General features: G+C 36.9%; 1 protein-coding gene across 12 annotated transcripts in view; it reads right to left on the bottom strand.

The window, feature by feature from the left end:
• Positions 1–19,278, bottom strand: part of DMD (dystrophin) — a 1,153,352-nt gene that overhangs the window by 105,986 nt on the left and 1,028,088 nt on the right. For all 12 annotated transcript variants that reach the window (XM_090124095.1, XM_090124041.1, XM_031599265.2 and 9 more), the window contains 2 exons: positions 15,610–15,688; positions 5,066–5,126 (listed from right to left, as the gene is read on the bottom strand). In XM_090124095.1, coding sequence (XP_089980221.1) covers positions 5,066–5,126; positions 15,610–15,688 — 140 coding nt within the window. The remainder of the gene's footprint in view (positions 1–5,065; positions 5,127–15,609; positions 15,689–19,278) is intronic.

The following is a 19,278-nucleotide window of genomic DNA, read 5'->3' as shown; positions in this document are numbered from 1 at the left end:
AGTATAAACAGTCATAATAATTTATACTGAATGCATCTGATAACAAATCTTAAGCACTTTACTTTCCACTTCAGCATGAGCACTGTAAGATTAGCAAGACCACAGTCTCTGAGTGCTATGCAAGTGCCTAAGGAAGCTCCTCCACTTTGGCTTTGGCTACAAGCTCAGGGTTTTGCATTCACTCACAGCCCAGTTTCAAACTTCGTGACAAGGTTTGGAGCCAAGGCCCCACAGTCCAAAAGATGATAAAGGAAGGCTGCATTTGGACAAGTGTCTAGGAAACAACAGATATTTAACTGACGGTTTTATGCTAGACAGCATGATAATTTTAAGGCAGACTGAAAAGTATGAGACAGTTTCTTTTCATCACAATAGCTACAATTTTGCAATTGAGAGTTCAGAACTGAAAGACATGAAAAGATCGAAATAGCTGTGTTTTTAAGAAGTCAAAGTATTACATTTTTTGGTACTTGCTAGGTAGGTTAACTGTCAGTCATATGCCTGACTTGCATAGCCTATGCACAGCTTCACTCACTACATACACATAAGTATATATTATTTATTGATGGTGTTCTATGTCTCTCTTTGCTTTGTGTGACAGACATTTCCTACTTGCTTTTGTGTCGTACTTATCTGCATTCTGCAGGAGAAACAATTAACCCAAGTCATTTTACAGCAGCTCTTTGCTTTATTTTATCTTAGTAGAATTTAATTCAGATAGATTCATTTGTCCTGTGTGTAAGTTGAAAAAATAAAAAAATTAAAAATTAAAGAATCGTGCCTTTAATCTGTTTGCTTTTACAATGAAAACTCTGTGCTCTTGGCTTTTTTTTTTTTTTTTTCCTGTGCTGAAACTCTGCATGGTTACACAACAATTAAAAGGGAGATTAAGAAGCAAGACAACAAAGAAGTATGTTTATAGAACTGGCCTGCTGTATCTCCTGTGTGGAGTACGGTAGGACTGCAGAACCTAAAACTAACAAAAATATATGTCATGAACTGATGCATGTACAGTAAGTAAAATACTCGCATAGGAAACTGTTGCATGGAAGAGGGTCAGAAAGTGGGGATGTGTTGGTCTTAGAGTTAGTACACTGCATAGCAAGTTTATATGGATAGTCTCATGTGGATCTTCTCAAGGAGCCAAATCTGTGCTCCTGAGAATCCAGCTTTGTCCTCAGCAGGACAAAGTTCAGTGAACTGCTATAATCTGTGTAAGAAAATAAGCTTGGCTGGGAAATAACTTGGAAGGCTTCCTTTATGAAAAAGTACAGAGATGAAAGACTACTGTATTTTTGCAGAAGCATTTTAAATCCTTCAAAAGAATGGGCACAGCGAGGGGCAGAGAAGACAGACGCTATTAACTGGAAGTCAGCTATACAGTGGAAGAATAATGTCAAAGATTAGTACAAATAAAGAAGTCAACAACTACTAAATTTCAACAGATCATGACAGCAGGAATACCGAGTTTTGGGGGGAAATAAAGTAAACTGCAGATTTCAGTCCAACTACTCCTCCCCATTCCAAGGCAACAGAGGTCTCTTAGGACTGCATCGTGGCTACATTATTTACTTAGTGGGGCTAAACCATACACAAGGCAAAACAAGATTCAGAGTATAGCTGAATTTTATGTCCCCTTGTGCCCCAAGAGGATGGTCACTAGAGAAGAATTGGGTCGTGCAGCATGAGCAATTGCTTCTGTTGCAAAATCCAAAGCATTTGGTTCTGCTATCTATCACTGCTTTGGAGCTGTTCATCCATATTTGACTGGAGGATAAAATACTTCAATCACAAGGGTTGCTCTTCTAAGATACGATTTATCCCAAATTCTGAAATTAAAATCTGCAGTTTTCCTCCCTTCATTATCATCCTTTTTTTAGAATTCAAGCTTTTTTTAAAAAAAACTCTTTTGATACCACATGCAGTAGTCCTTGTTCTGCACATTTGTTTCACTTGCTTTTCAAATTTTTGATGAACAGTAATTGCATATTTTGCCTCTTAAAACTTAAATTTAGAAATTTTAATGAATAACTAAAACATCGCTAAATAGCACAGACATGACTCTGCCTACTTCTTCTTTTCCACTTTCCTGGTCACCCTCAAATAAGGATAGGACCAAGGCCTCAAAGAACAGAACCAATATTTTTATCTTCCTCTCCTTTTTCAAGCTCATAAAATCTTTAAACACTTCACCAGACATAAGGAATATATTGAGGGAAAGAAAAAAAAAAAACAAAACAAAAAAAACCCAAACATATAAAGAAAAGCATTTGATAAAACATGTTTTAGAGAATTTTTGCATGTTTTAATTCAGAGGCAAAAGGGAAGGATTATTTCCTCAGCAGCACCAGACATTCTAGACAGGAATGTCCACTTGGTATTCTGGAGGCCAAGATACCTCTGCTGTCCTTGAATGAAGAAGTTTGATTTCTCAGAACACTGAGGAAGAAGGGGTGAAGTTGATCTGCTGTCCTGGCTCATCATTCCCACTGGGACCAAACCACATGAAAAGGTGGAAGAACGCAACAGCTGGTGCACCACCATTGTGCTGCAATTTTCATGAGTCTGACAGTAGGCCAAGAAACTATGAAATGACTCAGAATACCTGAAACAGGTTGTACACTGTTGATAATTATATTTGCAATGGCAGTGATGCCTACACCAATACGATTTAGAGAAGAAATACCGTGAATAATCTTACGAAGGAATTATTGAAATAATAGCTTTAGAGGAAAGATTAATCAGCTGTATAAAAATTAAATTTTAACGAGGGAAATTGAAAAGTCTGAACATACCAAGCAGTAAGTAAATATTGCTGCTGAGGATTTTAACATTAAGTACTGCCTGACTTAACAAAGGCTGTGTCATTGCAAATGTGAAAATGATGAGATAAAACAGTTAAGCATCAAGGGAAAAACATAAAATGAAAAATAATGAAATGTGTATCACCATTCTTTTACGCTGATGACAGAAAGAAAATTGTATAAGCATTAAGAGAATGCTACTCATAGCTGCTCGATCTTCATAGAAGTTGCTAGAGGATTCACAATAGAGAAGTGGTAGTTCAAAGAATAAAAAAAAAAGAATATGCTAAGTTTAATAGCTAAAATGGTACATTAGGACATTGGATACGTTCGTACATGGGAATTTGTGTAGTTGTGTTCAATCGTAAAATATGAGTGATGAGAATGGATGACTGAGATCAGCTGGAGAAGGGAATAGGTGTAACAACTAACTAAGACTCATTAAAACCTGACCAATTTATTTCTCATCTCAACAACAGTATTTCTATAAAGTTGTAGCCAAATTTAAAATAGTAGTGCTACAACTCATGGCTAATAAGACATTTTCTAAAGTGGACAAAATAAACATTTTCATTTGAACTTGTAAATAGCCTGGAACAGAAGATGAAATGGAAACTTGACAGAAAAAAAAACACTAAGGAATAATCATCAATGATCATTTTATCATGAACAATCAACGCAGCCCAGTTACCTACGGCTGCTGGATGCGAGTAGCACATAAAGAGGTGGGAGGAGCAGCATGAAACATATCTCATGCCTACACTTAAGAATTGCCAGGGCATCTCGCGCTGTAATGGCAAGTCATGTCATGAGACAGAGAAAAGGAGGATTTTTTCCTTCATTGTGGTGCCATGAACTGACTCCTATTTGCCAGAGACTCCTATTGCTTTTCATCGCTTTTCCCCCATTGACTATCCTCTCCCCTCATTTTGACAGAGCTTTCAGTTTCCTCGCATCTGTTTCATTATTTGTAGCCAAATAACATCACAGTGATCCATTTCCAAGTACATCAGGGAAATCACACAGCAATAGCAAACCAACCTGAACAAGGTACAACTAGGTACAACACTTCATTGCACAACAGACTTGGCCTTCTTCACATAGAAAGGTTTGTTCTGATGCTGTTGAAGCACCACAGCAGCCAAATGGTTGAGTGACATTGGTTGGGCTTTGAAAGTATAAAATCATAGAATAGAATCATAGAATCCTTGGAGTTGGAAGGGACCTCTGAAGGTCATTTAGTCCAACTCCCTTAAAATGAACAGGGACACCACAGCTGGATCAGGTTGCCGAGGGCCTGATCCAGCCTGGCCTTGAGAGTCTCCAGGGACAGGGCATCAACCGCAACTCTGCATCAACCTGTTCCAGTGCCTCACCATTCTCACATTTAGGTTAGATATAAGGAAAAATATCTTTTTGGTTGATCTTTTCCTTGTATCTAACCTAAATCAACCCTCTTTGAACTTGAAGCCAAAGTGTACTGGGAAGGCAAGGAGGAAGCATGTGAATATGCTATTAAATGACACACGTTTCAGTACTTGTACTACAGTCTTTATCACAGACATTGCATCACCCATTTCCTCCAGAAGCTATGCATAAATAGTTCAAGGCACATATTGCAAATAATAAGCAACTGAAGAAAGAAGGAAAAATGGATTAAAAGTGTTTTTGTATTTGCTGTGGAATGGGGCTGTATGGCACCGGAAACAGGTGTGTCCAAGCAGTTGGACTTCTAAAATTTTCTCTCATTCTTTATGTATACATACCTCATACAACAAACTGTCTGAATTTGGAAACTAAACTCAGAAAGAACAGCTTATAGGGACTATTTTGTCCCTCAGCAACAGATTCAATTAAACACTCTCCTTTCAAGAATTCATTGTATAAAGTATTTGCACTGCAAGATTAAAAAGATAGTTCATCACATTCACAACTGCAACTCTGATTTTTTTGTTGTTATTTTGTTTACTTTAGCAAAACCTGCACAATGGAACAAACTCAAATATAATCCAGATACCCCAAAGCTTTACCTATTTTGCAGGTAACTTCTGGAGGCACAACACCAAGCAACAAACAAATCAGCACATCTTACAGTATTTTTAAATAACTAGCATATTTCTGTGAAATTTACTGCACACTTAACTCATTTTTTCTTCCGACTTAGACAACACAGGAGCAATTCATGATAATATAAGAAAATGTCCAACGTTCCTCTTAACACCAAATGTACATAGCTAGAATGAATTACTCTTTATACTCACTTGATGTAATAGGGCACTTTGTTCGGTGAGATTGCCCTCTCCCATGGGCCTTGGACAGAAGCTGTTAACCAATAAAGAAACAAATAAATAAATAACTGCACACACACATACATACATACAAACATACCTAGAAGAGAAACATGGGGGTCAAGTTCAAAGCAAACAGGAAAGACAACATTAATCTCTAGAATGACAATTTTACAGTTGGCCACACTGATATTGGTCTGTTTGCTCAGTTGCCCATGAAGGCAGGAAGGATTAACCTGCTGTTCTGAAATTTCTGGGCTAATCTGAGTGAAATTGAACTCATTCAGCTGCAAAGATAAATACAAAAAACTCCTTGGCTACTAAACTTCAAGAACAGATATAAAGCAGAGCAGGTGACCTATCTCTGTGGTGTGCTCTTCTATAGGCTTCTTTCTGCCAATGTGTTTGGCTGAGTTTCCTTCAATTTCTTTTCTTGTGTGATTAGTTCCTTACATCCATCTAAGAACAAAGTTAGACACTTGTTTACACTTCATGCTGAGTGAAGCTAAGCTGACATACCCTCTGAGCATTTTGTTTATTCTCCTGTTGGCTTGTTCTAAGTGCAGAACAACTTCATTTTTATGTCTCTGCATGACTAACTCTGCTTTATTGACTTCCAATAACAGCAAGTAATGAAGAAAATAACAGTGTGGGTATAAGAAACAGTGAGGAAAAACATTACTCAGTATTGGCTATCACAGTGTTAAAAGTCGACATCAACTCACAATATAATGAAAATATTTTGTAATAAAGTCATATATAAAATGAATTGTTGACAAAATAATTTTAAATAATTAGATTTTGTTAGAGGCATCTTATAATTTATGCCACAGTCTGAATGCTAGGTTGCTTGTTTGTTTGTTTGTTTAATTAAGAGGTTTTTATCCATCAAGAACTGTAGGACCAGAGATTTTCTTTTCCAATATAGTGATTCTTTTATATGAAAAGTGATCTAGCTGGAAAAAAAAAAAAATGGCTGTTCACTTTCCCCAGTGTAATCCTTCTTTTTAGTGACCCCTGCTGTTCACGCAGGAAAACAATCATCTCCTGCACTCAACTCAGGATCATCTGGTGCAGTATTTTCTTTCTCCTTCAAAGCAGACACTTCAGAAAGGACACTCCCAAGCTGCAGGTATTTTAAGAAAGTCAACAAATCCCTACACATCAGAGGAACCACTTTATATATTTGTACCAGAACTGTTAACCACGTAGGAGTCAATCTGCAGAGTGAAATCCACTCTCCTCCCCTGCTGACAGACTGGAGTTGGAGGAAAGATGTGAGACTTTCTTATAAAAGTAGCTCCATTGGCAAGTTCTCATATTTTGATAAATGTGAATACATGTGATTCTGGAGGAGGACTGGAAGGAGGACCCTGGTGAGGTGAGGCAAGGCAGCGTGAAGTGAGCTGGAGCCATTTCAGATGTGCTAGAAAGGAGAAGGGAGCAGGATGCAGCTTGGGCAGTGGGACAGTGGCTTTTGTGTGCACTGTAGATGATGCTGAGAAGCTATCACAAGGAAGGAATATATCTGGAAGAAATCCAAATTCGGTGATTGTGGTTCAGATTACTGGCGGCCTATGAAACGCCTGCCGTAGCATGTTAGTAGGTCCTGTGGTTATTGACTTTAACCCCCCACAAACCATCTACAGCTCAGCTGAACGCACTGCTTTCCCATTACTTACATGGTTCTGCACTTTTTATGAAAGAAAGGAGAAATTAAATTTTGATGGCAGGAACCGTGAAAACAGATAACTCTCGAAGTGCATCAGAAATGCAGAGTGAATTATAATGACAGCTCCCGTGGAAAAAGAGTGCATTAATGCCATTGATGTGTCATAACCCACACATACAAAAGCACTGCACATTTTCCAATACCAATACACAAATACACACATCAATTAGAGATAGTAAAACATTCCTTCTTGGGACAGGCACTGACTTTTTTCTCCAAGCTTGTACACTGTGCATTGTATTTCTTACATAACTCTCTCCTAACAGTGTGAATATCACCAGGCTACAGTTCTGCCACTTTTTTTTTTTTTTTTTTTTTTTTTTAATTAAACACCCAAACAACAGATTGCCATATATTTTTGGAAGGTGCACTTTTTCTGTTGTTTCTGAATTAATCTGTGTAAGAGCTTAGCAGCCATAACTTATCAAAAATCTTACATATGATAGTGTTCTGGATATTTTGAAAGAGGAACAAATACTTGCCTTCATGAGAACTAAGTGCTCTAGGAATAATAAAATTCTGTGATGTTCTGCATAATTGGATTTAGTGTTCCTTCAAGAGATTGCTGTGAAGCTGTCTATAATACACTTTTGCTTTCCTGGATGATTCCAGCCTTGCCTAAATTTGAGTTGACAAAATATGCGGTACTTTTCACAGCTATGCTGAGAGAATAATCATTTCATTTTTGGCAGAAGCCCAGAAGCTGAGAGCAGCTGTTTCTTATCACTGCTTACCAGTATGGGTTTAGTACCCATTACAAAGCTAGCACAGGTAATGGACATGTATCTGTAATCCCTGGTTACAAGCATTTTACTTGTCCAACTAAACACACTTGCTGGCATTTTTCTTTATGACACTGTAGTATCCGTGCACTGAAGAAGTAGACATTTTTCTACTAGCCATGTGTAATTCAAAAGTGTTTTATTGTTCTATCTTCCACAGTGTAGGAATCCATTACGATACACCCAGCTACTTTCAATGATGTCTACTGAAATTGAGTACTATAACAAAACACAAGACATTTTAAGAGTGAATGTAAATTTCCCTATACTTTATTTTTATTCATTTTAATGGTTACCTAATTTGAGAGTTCTATTCTTCCTGTTGGTGTGCTCATTTCTAAGACTTGCTTCGCTTATTGTTGAGCATAAGTAAACATGGTACTTGGTGGTAAGCCTACAACTTTGTTTGCAGAATGCATAATGAAACAGTAACGTGCTGGCTCTAGGAACCTCAGCCATGTTTTAATCTGTGTGGGCATCTGAATGAAATATGAACTATATTAAAGAATAATATTATAATTCTGTATGTGTTTATACTGTAAAACTAGTCTGATTAGTATTTCCCTTTAACACAACAAACATTACAAAAAATATATGTATGTTGATTAATAGTAAACTATCCCTCCTCCTGCTATTCAAAGAGTTAATTTAGTATATCCACTGTTACAAATTACTCGCAGTGAACTTTACTTAAGCAATGAGCCCACACCTCTACTGACCATACAGTGGCACAACTTTATACTTTCAGTTTTAATTACGGGAAAAATCTTTTGAGTCTTAGCCATCACTTGTGGAGCTAAAGCAATGGGAAACAATTTTAGGACAGAAACCATGAAGTCACACTTCCTAGTACCTATACTCCATGCAGTGTTATGTATAACTTATCAATTATTTTTTCTTATGAATTTATTATATTACTTATGTATGCATTTAATTTTCATGATATTTAAAGTGGAGCTCATCCATCTGTTCACAGCCAAGACCTGTGCTACCTGCTTGGTGACCACTCTAGCTGGAACACATGGTGCTTAATTACATTTATGTTTTATTAACGCTAATAATTTGCTTCCTCAGCCTAGCTCTACCTGTGCGACTGCTATTTTTCTACCTGGGATGATCTTTATGCAAACACGGAGCTAAGAGCTTGTTTTATTTCTACACATAAAATGTGTTTTCGTACCCATTATTTCTACTGCAGCTGCTTATGGAATTGGCAACTTCAGATAAAGACAGGCAGGAAGAACAGAACAATGAGACAGCCTTTGGGTCTGCAGAGGTTTTGCCTTCCTAATAATTAGAAGTTCGTGTGTGTGTAAGGTACTTCTCTCCTTCAAAGAAGATGCATTGAATGCTATCCCAATTATTTTAAAATGAGACCATTATAAAAGATAAACTGTTGTGCTCTACAGACTTCAAAGAGCTTATGCTTCTCTTCCTGAGTGCATACACTAAATCAATCTTTTTCCTCCATAATCGGTTCCTGATACACACTAGGAGGCATGTGCCCAATAGGTATCCCATGTGACAATGGCATAATGCAAGGCTTTGCATCATCTATGAATTCTTCGACATCCTTTGCAACAAACATCAGCATACATCTGTTAAATATTATTTTATTCCAGATTTATAGTGAATTGATTTCTAAATTATGTGCATTTATTATTGTACCAAGGGAAATAAGGGAACAATCAGATCGCGTTGTGTAGCACTGAGGCCTGCTGTTGCACTACATAGCTGAGAAACTGAACTCGGAACACAGTGACTGCGCAATTTAGAAGTTACAAGGCAGAAACATCAGTCAAAACCTGCCTTTCATAAGAGCTACACAGCATGGGGTCTATTCTGTTCCAAGTCCCAGCTTGCCATACTGCACACATGGATGACTCCCAGGCATTTTAGTGACAGCTACTCCTCAGTTTGGACTCTGCAATTCCTAAATCCAAGCGAACACCCCTTACTTCCCTGCAAAGCTTGCAGTACTGTCTGTTGCTGCAAAACACATGCAGGCATATAAGAAATACAGTATTTTCTGAACATGTCTAATCAGTTTGAAGAAGGAATTATTAGTCATGAAAACATTCATCATGAAGTCAGAGACAGTATTAATTTGTTTTAAAAGATTTATAAAAGAGGCTTTCCGTCCTGTATTCCCTGCTGGAATCCTTGTGGCCAACTTATTTCCTACCTGCAGCCTAAGGTCAACATTGTATGATGCAACCTAAATACTGCATGCCTTACATCACGTACAGTATTTCCAGAAGCTTCCAAAGGCCACTTGTAATGCAAAATATAAAATCTAATTTTCCTTTTTCTTAAATGTCACACTACTGTAAAATGACAAAAATACAAGCATCTACTTGTTTAATAAAGAAATACTGCATGAAATAACATCAGAGCAATATAGCCTGCATTGATCCACATATCCCAAGTTACAGATACTTCATGTCATTAATAGTGGCTGTTGCACTCAAATACTGTAAAAAACAAAACCTTTAAAATTGGCACATCATGTTGTTGGTGACTTTTCTGCAAGTGGAACCAGTTGAAAACAAAAATAAATCTTTGCTGAATACTCCATATAGCAAAATATACTAGAAAAAATTCTGATGTATATATATAAAGACAGAAAATCTCTATTGTGCCACAATCCAGGAATTTGAGGACTAAAAGAGTGCTCTAAACTTAGTACAACCTACAACTCATAACAACATGAGCACATGTCTAAATGCATCAGAGTTAAAGTTGTCAGTACAAAATACAAAGATTTCTTTTAGAAATCACAGATCCAACGTTACTCTAAAAATATGAAAAAGTATGTTGTGGGGGAAATTTTGCCCTAGCAAAATAGTACTTCATCCAGTGCACAAAAGGCTACCCATCTTCTGAGTCTTATATTGATTTAAGAGTGAAGAATAACATTGGATTACTTGCAGATTATTTAGTACTGCAGCATACAGAACTATCTACTAACCAAGAATAAAATAAAGAACTTAATAGGGATGCTATCAAAAACAGGACAGGAATTTTGCAGATAACAAAACAAAACATTGTTTTAAAATTAATACCATGCAGTATTCTGAAGTAGTGGCAAAAGAAAAACAACAAAGATTTAAAATGAATTACCTATAGTTTCCATTTTACGGTGCTTTTTTCTTAGAAGCATTTTTATCAGAAACACAGGATATTAATTTCAAGGGAGAAATGTGTGTTTCCAGGTGAGTAGAATGGGAGAACATCATTTTTTGAGAACTGACTTTATCATTTTGTTCAGAAATTCGTATTCCAATGATTTATAGTGGATATTGGGTCATATAAGATATACCTTGGGAAATGATAAGGAATGGTCAGTACTCAAATTCTCAACAGAAGCTCATACAGTCACTTTGTATTTAGACAAAAGTAGAAAAAAAAAGAGCAGTCAGGATCCTTTAGCTACCTTGACCACATTCAAATGCTATTACAAAACCTCTGTGCTTTCAGAGAGTTCTCAGAGTTAGGCTGATTCTTCTGAGACACCTTATCCTCCATCTTTTTATTATTCCTTGGTAATTTTTTTCTATTCAAAGCATTCACCGTGATTTCTAAAAGTATGAAATCATATATCCCATGGACATGGATGAATGGACATGGTCTTTGATGTCTGCATGTAAGAAGTGGTATTTGGAAGACAATGTAAGATAATGTATGCAATGAGAAATAAAAGACAAAGATACTGCTGTTCACACTGGAAATGATCTCTCAGGTGAATGGGTAAAATGTCTTAAGAGTCCTGGAACCCTGTCATTTTTAGAGTCAGATCTCTTAATTAGCAGGACTTGCCATTTTACAGTCATGTTGCCTGTGCAAGAGAGAGCTTCATTCATCTTTGCTTCACATAGCAATCTAAGCATTCACTCAGCACTCAGAGAAATCCAAGATTTCTCAAGAGTGGCCTAAATAACAGAAAAAAATATACAAAGGCCCAGATGGAAGAGAAAAATAGAGACCTGAACCCCAGGAGCTCTGAGCATATTCAGAGAAGGAGAGTCCTAGGCTATACAGCCCACTCCTATGGTCATATTTGTCACTTCTGAACAAAAAACGACGACTGCATCAGCACTTCAGTTACTAGCTTGTCATGCAAACTGTTGACTCCACCTTTCCCAGCCTTTCTGTTTCTGAAAGAAAGCTGCTATAGCTGCTTCACTTCACATTAAAATCAGTGCTGTTATTGCTTAGAAGCCTGAAAGTGCCTGGGAAGCACAAACAGCACCTGGGATCTGCTAGTTGAGCTCAGAGGTACCTACCAGTTGTATCTGAGCACTGCTCGTGGAGCCATTCATTGACACGCTGCACGTGCTAACAGATGGTCTCACACTGGACAGTAAATTATGAGGCTTGCTTATGCCTTTAAAAGATGCAATATCTTCTATTTTTTAGTGCTTGCAAATGATCCACATGAGTGAGCTGCCACATTACAAAAGGGACTGATGGAAGGCTGAATAGCATGGGAAGTGATATTTAAAGCCATCTGTCATAAATCGTACCTCTCCCTTACTGAATCTCAAAAAACATTGTTTTGGTAATATAGGTGGGTTCTCCAACAAGAAACAATGAATCCCATTCTTTGCCAGAGGCAGCATTGCAGATACAAGCAAAGGAGTAGTCAAAAAAGTAAAATTATTCCAGAAGAGTAAGAACTCTGGAGTTGGCATTCTGCTGAAATCTGCACTCAAAGTAGGGTTGCAAGTATTCTTTTTCATGCTTCAGTTTCTGTATATAGCTTCCAAATTAAGCACTGCCATCCATGAAGGAATCACAGATATATATTTTTTTAAACGACTTTGCTAAATATTTACCAGTTTCTTTTTAATAGGAAAAAAGGTGGTGGTTTTTTTGCTATTTTTTTCACATCCCAATTTAGATCATTCTAATTAAACAGCAAAACCTTCAAAACCCACAAACTATGAACTCATGATACATCTTGCACACGTAATACATTTAGCAACTATATCTTAACAACTATTGCTGCTACTGCTGAGAGCCTCAGTCCTCAGCAAAGTGGTCAAGAATACATGGGGACGAGCTGGCATTCTGTGGAAACTGGTAGAGCGCAACATGAGCTGGGGAAGCACGAAGAACTGATTGGAAGATCGAGACCTGAGGTGAGAGAGCCCAGCAAAAATGTGCATGAGGCCTGGAAATGGACAGGTCCACGTGATAGCAGAGTGATAAGGAAAAGTTATAGGAACAGCTCTCAGAACAGGCTGTAAGTGCTTAGAAATGGCAACTACCACTTGATTCCCTGCCTGCACAGGATACGATAAATAAGTCCTGTACAACTCCCCACTACTTCTGTGCCATATTTTCAATTGCCTTATGCAGCTTCAAGCAAAAACAAATAGATCGTGTTGTAATTTCTATATTTAAATTTATAAAAAATATAACTGCAAATTAATAGTGTATATAATATTTCTTCCAAGTGGGAAAGAAATATAAGTCACTGACAGAATATGAATTTGCCTATGATACCAATCTTTTTGCAGAACTACTCAAGAAGGTACTTATGAGGCCAATTTTTATTGCATAAGCACAGCTGGAAGATCATCACTCACATCCATGTACTATGCTATGTATGGTATGTATGGTAGAGGGAAAGTTGATGCTGAGTATGAACATATAAAACGGGGAGTTGAGCATACAGAATAAATCCAGCAATAAGAATTATCATGGGTCATCTTTTCACAGTTATGGCCACTGATAGTCTGATCCAAATGGACTATGTTTGCCATCACTGCACTGGAAGTCTATTGATCCAGCTTCATTTGACCTGCCCCATTCAGGTCAGCAATCCCTAAAAGCACCAATGCAGAAATAAGACTAATGCCAGATGGCAAAGACCTTGGCACTCCCTCTCTTAGAAAGCTACTTCAATAGATCTGCTTCTGTCAGTGCAGGGATGTAGAAGAGTTATCTGGAAAGCATGTAAAGGCATACTTCCCTCGAGTATGGTAATAATGCATGATACTGACGAACTCTATGCTTTGGGGATTTGATTCTTATGGAACACGAGGCCAACAGATGCACTGGTGTTTTTCAGTGACTGAACACATACACTTGGGAAGGATTTGATGGATACTTTCAGCATTTCAAGGCCAGGCTAGATGGGGCCTTGAGCAATCTGGCCTAGTGGGAGGTGTCCCTGCCTATAGCAGAGGGGCTGGAACTAGATGACCTTAAAGGTCTCTTCCAACACAAACCATTCTATGAATCTATGATCTCAAGTACCTAATACCTAACTTTTTCCGGTACGTCTATGAATACGTATTTGCACATGCCTGCACAAACAGCTAAGACAGAAAGAGACAAGCAATACATACACAGGATGTATGTGCCTTTTTTTTTTTTTTTCTTTTTTTCTTTTTTTCTTTTTTCCCTTGGAAATTAATCTGTTTCCAAGGCCAGCATGCTTTCCCTGGCTCCATTTCCTAAAGCACTCCTCAAGTAGCAGCAAGTGACCAGAATGATTTTTATTGTCTGCTGCTCTGGTTAGCGCACTTTTGGATTCATCTGCATTATCAGCAAAGTGGTATCTGTCATACAAGTTGCCGAGCTGCACTCAGCAATGGCACAGAGAACAATACTGTGATGTTCAGTATGATAACATAGTTCAGATCATTCTATTCTCTTGCAAATTGCCACACAGTCTTGGATAGTGTACACCACATTTTTCATTTCTGAGGAATATTCTTTCCCGAAGAACAAACTGTATGTCAAATAAGAAAAAGGCATCTCTTTATACACTGCGTTCATGTCATACACCCATAACTCTCACACATTCCATTCTAGCAAATCTGACTTGCAGTTATGCACACTGGGCAAACTACTAATTACCAGAGATTAAAAATTAATAAAAACAAATTTTGAAAAAATAAAAGAAATTAAAGAAATTGATCTTATTTCTTCCCAGACCCATCATCTGATAAAAGAAAAAAAAAAAAAAAAAGGATGCAAGGCTGAACCACTGTGCTTTTATGGCACAAGATAAACTCTTTTTTTAAATTTGCCATTCACCCCACTGTCACTTTTTTTCTCCTTTGCTTTTCTCATTCTGGCTGGTGGAAACATGTTTAGCCAATTAAAATTACAATGCAGTATCAGCTGTAGAAAAGTTTGTCCTATTCCCCGGTGTGAATGTAACTGTACAATAATAGCAACATTCATTTTTGATGTCTAGATAGCTTGTCCCTCTGCATGGAGGAGACCATTATCTCGTGACTGTGTTCTGTTCTGCTGATATAATCTCTTAAACAAAGTTTCACTGTTTACTTTCTTTAATTGAAGTACAATAGAAAAGACATGGTCTTTGAAAAGCTTCATATTAGTTGCTGCCTTAGAGCTTTGAAGGTGTTTCAAGTTGCCTTTCAGTATACTTCAAAACATCCTTGATGAAAGTGTGCAAATGGAGGTGGAGTGGGAATGTTACCGACAAAACTAATGGCACTTATATTTTATGCAGAGTTATAAGTGTTTATTTAACTGCAGACCTTCTGCCAACTTTCTCACTATGATTTTGATCCTCTTACTACTCTGCTAAGTGATAAAATCCTACTAAGCCCATAGACAAAGTATTTTTCTTGCCTGCCTTGTTTTGTCCCTTTTTGGAGCTGAATACCTGAACCTGAACAGATAAAGCAAATTTGATTATTACTTTCTCTCTCTTTTTTCATTTTTTAATCCTTTCTGGGTTACAATTTCATTTATTTCATTTTTCATTATTTCATTAGTCCTAAAGGGGAATCTTCAAACAATGAAGAACAGGTTGGCAATGACAAATGCATGGGCAAATAGACCTGATACTGGCAGTCATTTTGCTTTTACTCTGGACTATGTGAACTTCTTTAAAGCAATAAGAAAAACATTTTAATATAGTCTAGAATAGAAACTTAGAGCAACTATAGTTGGCACACAGCTACAATTAATTGAGTGTGCAAGCTGAGCAAGAAAAATGGAAAATTACTCACTGGTAAGAAAATGCTGGGAAGTAGGGCCAAAATCCCTGTGAGCTTCATGCAGTTGCCTGATGCGCTCATCAATGGCCACCTGTGAAGAGAGGAGGAAAAAAAAAACAACCATGACTTTCTGCAAAAAAGTAACAAGTAGCAATTATAGTCAGATACTTTTTTCATTAGAGAACACTCTGTTTAAAATTAAGAAGGCTCCTGCAACAATCAGGGATTAACTGGGATTTAATGTGTCCTTTTCAAAAGAAAGGAGGTCAAAAGAGGTTTTTTTCCCCCTAACTTAAATCGATGCTGGAGCAAGTTAAAAACTAACAGGCTGATAAATAAAGATACAGCAAATTTGCCTGACTATATGCACTTGCAAAGAATGTGATCACTGACTGCCATTACTGAGGTCAGAAACATTTCTCAATGTTAATACTTTTACTAGCCCTAGTGCACGAGTACTTTTTGAGGGTATATGTTATAAATCAGCATGTGAAAAGTAATCTATTTTAATGTGGACACAGCAACCATATTTTAGAAGAATGCTGAATTGAGGGTAGTCAAACCACATCTGGGTGCAAACAATTATCTATTTTTTTTATTTTATTTTTTATCACTTAGATCCTTTCTTCCTTGGAAGATGTTCTTTCAAGAAAATGTTATTCCTAGTGATTAGAGTTGGGTCACTGGACTGTGTAGAAACAGAGACACTACTTTTAAGATTGCTTTACAGTTAAACATGAAGCAAGTAGCCGAGAGCATGCAGTTGCTGTAAGATTCCATAATATACTGATGACATCTACCAGAGACATTACAGACTACATGCTAAAAGGACACTATCAATTAAAGTAGGCCTAGATATGGGAAAGCAGTAGGCCTAGTTACCGGAAAAATTGAAGAAATAATAATTACTTAAAATTCCTGAAGACTGGGTACCTCTTCCAATAAAATCAAAGTTGGATTTTGCTATATGGCTTAAACTCTAACTAGTGGGAGAAACAGAATTGTATCCACTGGTCAGAGAATCACAGTATCACAGAATGGTTTGGGTCTTCATAGCTTTGTCATGATTCTTGAAAAAATATTTTCACTTCCCATTTCATTACCAAGAACAAGAAATAGGTAATTCATCAATTTAAATTTTGTCTTAAATTTTCCTAGGAAGCAAATGAAATAAGTTCCACTAATATAAATATATCTAGTAGTCTGTGCTGTGCACTGAACCCAGTGCAGTCTTCCTTAGAACAAAATATACAAAAACTGCAGTTGTGCATGAAGAAAACAGCAATTTTTTAAACCCATCTGAAACATTCATTTTCCTTACTTTATATGCAAGAAAATATATATAATGTTAATGAAGTTTTGCAATACAACACCACATTTCTCAATAGCAAAAGAAAACAAAATATCTTCTGACTTCAGTAGTCTATTTGTGCTAGTATCTGCTCAGTCAGATTACTGTACAAAAAAGGCACTGTTTTAAAGGTACTGTTACTAGTTCATAACACACAAGATGAACTGGATTAGGCTGTCTTTTAGTTACAACTCCCTACACTATTTCTCCACAGATAATGCTACTGAAAAATAAACAGTCAAATTTCTAAAAGTTCAGCTGTTGCTTTACCTGAATCAAGATACGAGACCATTGTTTTAAATGACCAAAATCATTATATCTAATTTTAGCTTAAAAACATTAGGATATTCTGTGATCGAGACACTTGAATTATTGCTTTTCTGCACTAACAATTTTTACTTGAAGAGACATAAATTTCCATTATTTATTTAATCCATAATTTTGTGTTAAATTTATCTTCTTTCAATCACAACAAATGAAGGAGTCACTGTAGAGCAGTAAACATTATACAAGAAGCTGAGGATTGTAATAAAAAAAACCCACACTGATTTTAAGTGATATTGACATAGAACATAAAAAGCTTCTGCTAAACAAACAAATAAAACATGTTATTTAAAGCCCATTTCCACTAAGAGAGGAGAATTTAAAAACATCTGATGAAACACATTCTGTTTCCCATCATTTGAATGCAGCCATGTGAACTGAATATATAATCAGGTTCAGATAAACAAATGATAATGATAACATAAGCAAAGCTATATAATGTATTTGTTTGGAATAGTTTCTTGGTATGTTATCTAACGTGGGGATCCAATCCTGAAAACACTTTTTGTAACAGCTCTAATAAAATCAGAATAAGAATTTGTTGGGTTTAACTTGGGCCACTACTGAAGTCTCTCTTTTTTGCTTTTTTTTCTGTGTTTTGATTGAACATTTTTAGTAATATGAAGTGTTATATTGTGTTTATGTCCAGATTATAAAACAAGCCTAGATAAAGAAAAAAAAAGGAAAATTACATGTTTTGATTCTCAGTGTCTGCTATGTCCTCAAAAAGTACCAGTCACTAAGTATTAAGTAGTGCTGTAGTTGCAGAGCTACTTGGAATGCCATGACGGAGGAAGGAGGCACATATCCTAATACTGTTAATGTCGTGCCTGCAGATAACAAGTGCCCTCTGCAAAGAGTTGTAAAAATGGTCTCTCACATGTTCTGTGAATCTTATATACTTGGCTGTACAAGCACTACCACTACACAATGCTCAGCCAAAGCCTAGTGCTCTACTTTCCCATAGCTTTGATTTTGAACTGAACAAGTTCAGCAGGGAAAACTGCCTTCATGGTACCTCCTGGACAGGTTGTCTCTGAACTAACTCTGCAAATGAGTGGCTTGAGTGCTGCATGTAAGCAAAGGTGACTGTTAGCTGGCAGTTTATTTGCCCTCAGTACACTTTGGGAATCCTAATTCAGTGAACTTTGCAAGGCAGTTATTGAAACAAGTCTTATTTTTTACATGGCCACAATGAATCTGCAACGATGAAGGAAGCTGGTGACCAAATGCTGTGAGAAAACATCAGGCAAATGGAGAATCTTACAAGTGACTACATGAACACCTTCACCTTCTTTAGCATGGTAACAACCCAGAAGGAGATTCAGGCACCTGAAATATCAGCTAGTTCACTTCTCTGTCATAGGCCTCTGTTCAGACCTGCTTCTCTGAACGTCCTTTCATATGCTTAGGAAACAAATAACACAAAAATACTAAAATGTTAGATATCTGTTAAGCACTACTTAAGTATCTCCTTCCTGAAATATTCAAGGTCTCCTGCAGTGCTCCCTAAGAGATCAACTGCACTTGGCTTTTCTGGTCCTCATGCTATGAATGATAAATGTATGAATGCACTCTTGAACCAATGTCTACAGTTCTGCTCAAATGATATTGTACCACAAGCATCTTTGCTGTACTATAGCACAGTGCAGTCCAACTGCTGCCACACTAGTGAATTAGCTAAAAACATGCATTATACACTCATCAGTTCTTGCTTGAAAACACTACCATCTTTCAAAGATCAGTTATTGTACAAAGATTTAATAATGTTCTTCATGTTCTGATTTTTCCACAGCAATCATGTTTGTAATACATATCTATTTTCCAAGAACACTTGATAAGCAAGGGAATAAAGTGTATTACGGAAATGGGATTTAAATTAGCATCCCCTAACTTGCAGTGTGATGTTGTTGCCAGAACTGAAAGGACTGCTGATTTTCTCCTAAAAGACTTCAGAAGAAACAGTGTGAGGAGGAATGAATCAAAACCTGTTCTGTCGGTAGAGT

This window comes from Phasianus colchicus, chromosome 1, assembly GCF_987193195.1.
Source record: "Phasianus colchicus chromosome 1, bPhaCol1.hap1.1, whole genome shotgun sequence".
Lineage (NCBI taxonomy): Eukaryota > Metazoa > Chordata > Aves > Galliformes > Phasianidae > Phasianus > Phasianus colchicus.
This window is presented reverse-complemented; position numbering and strand designations above follow the sequence as displayed.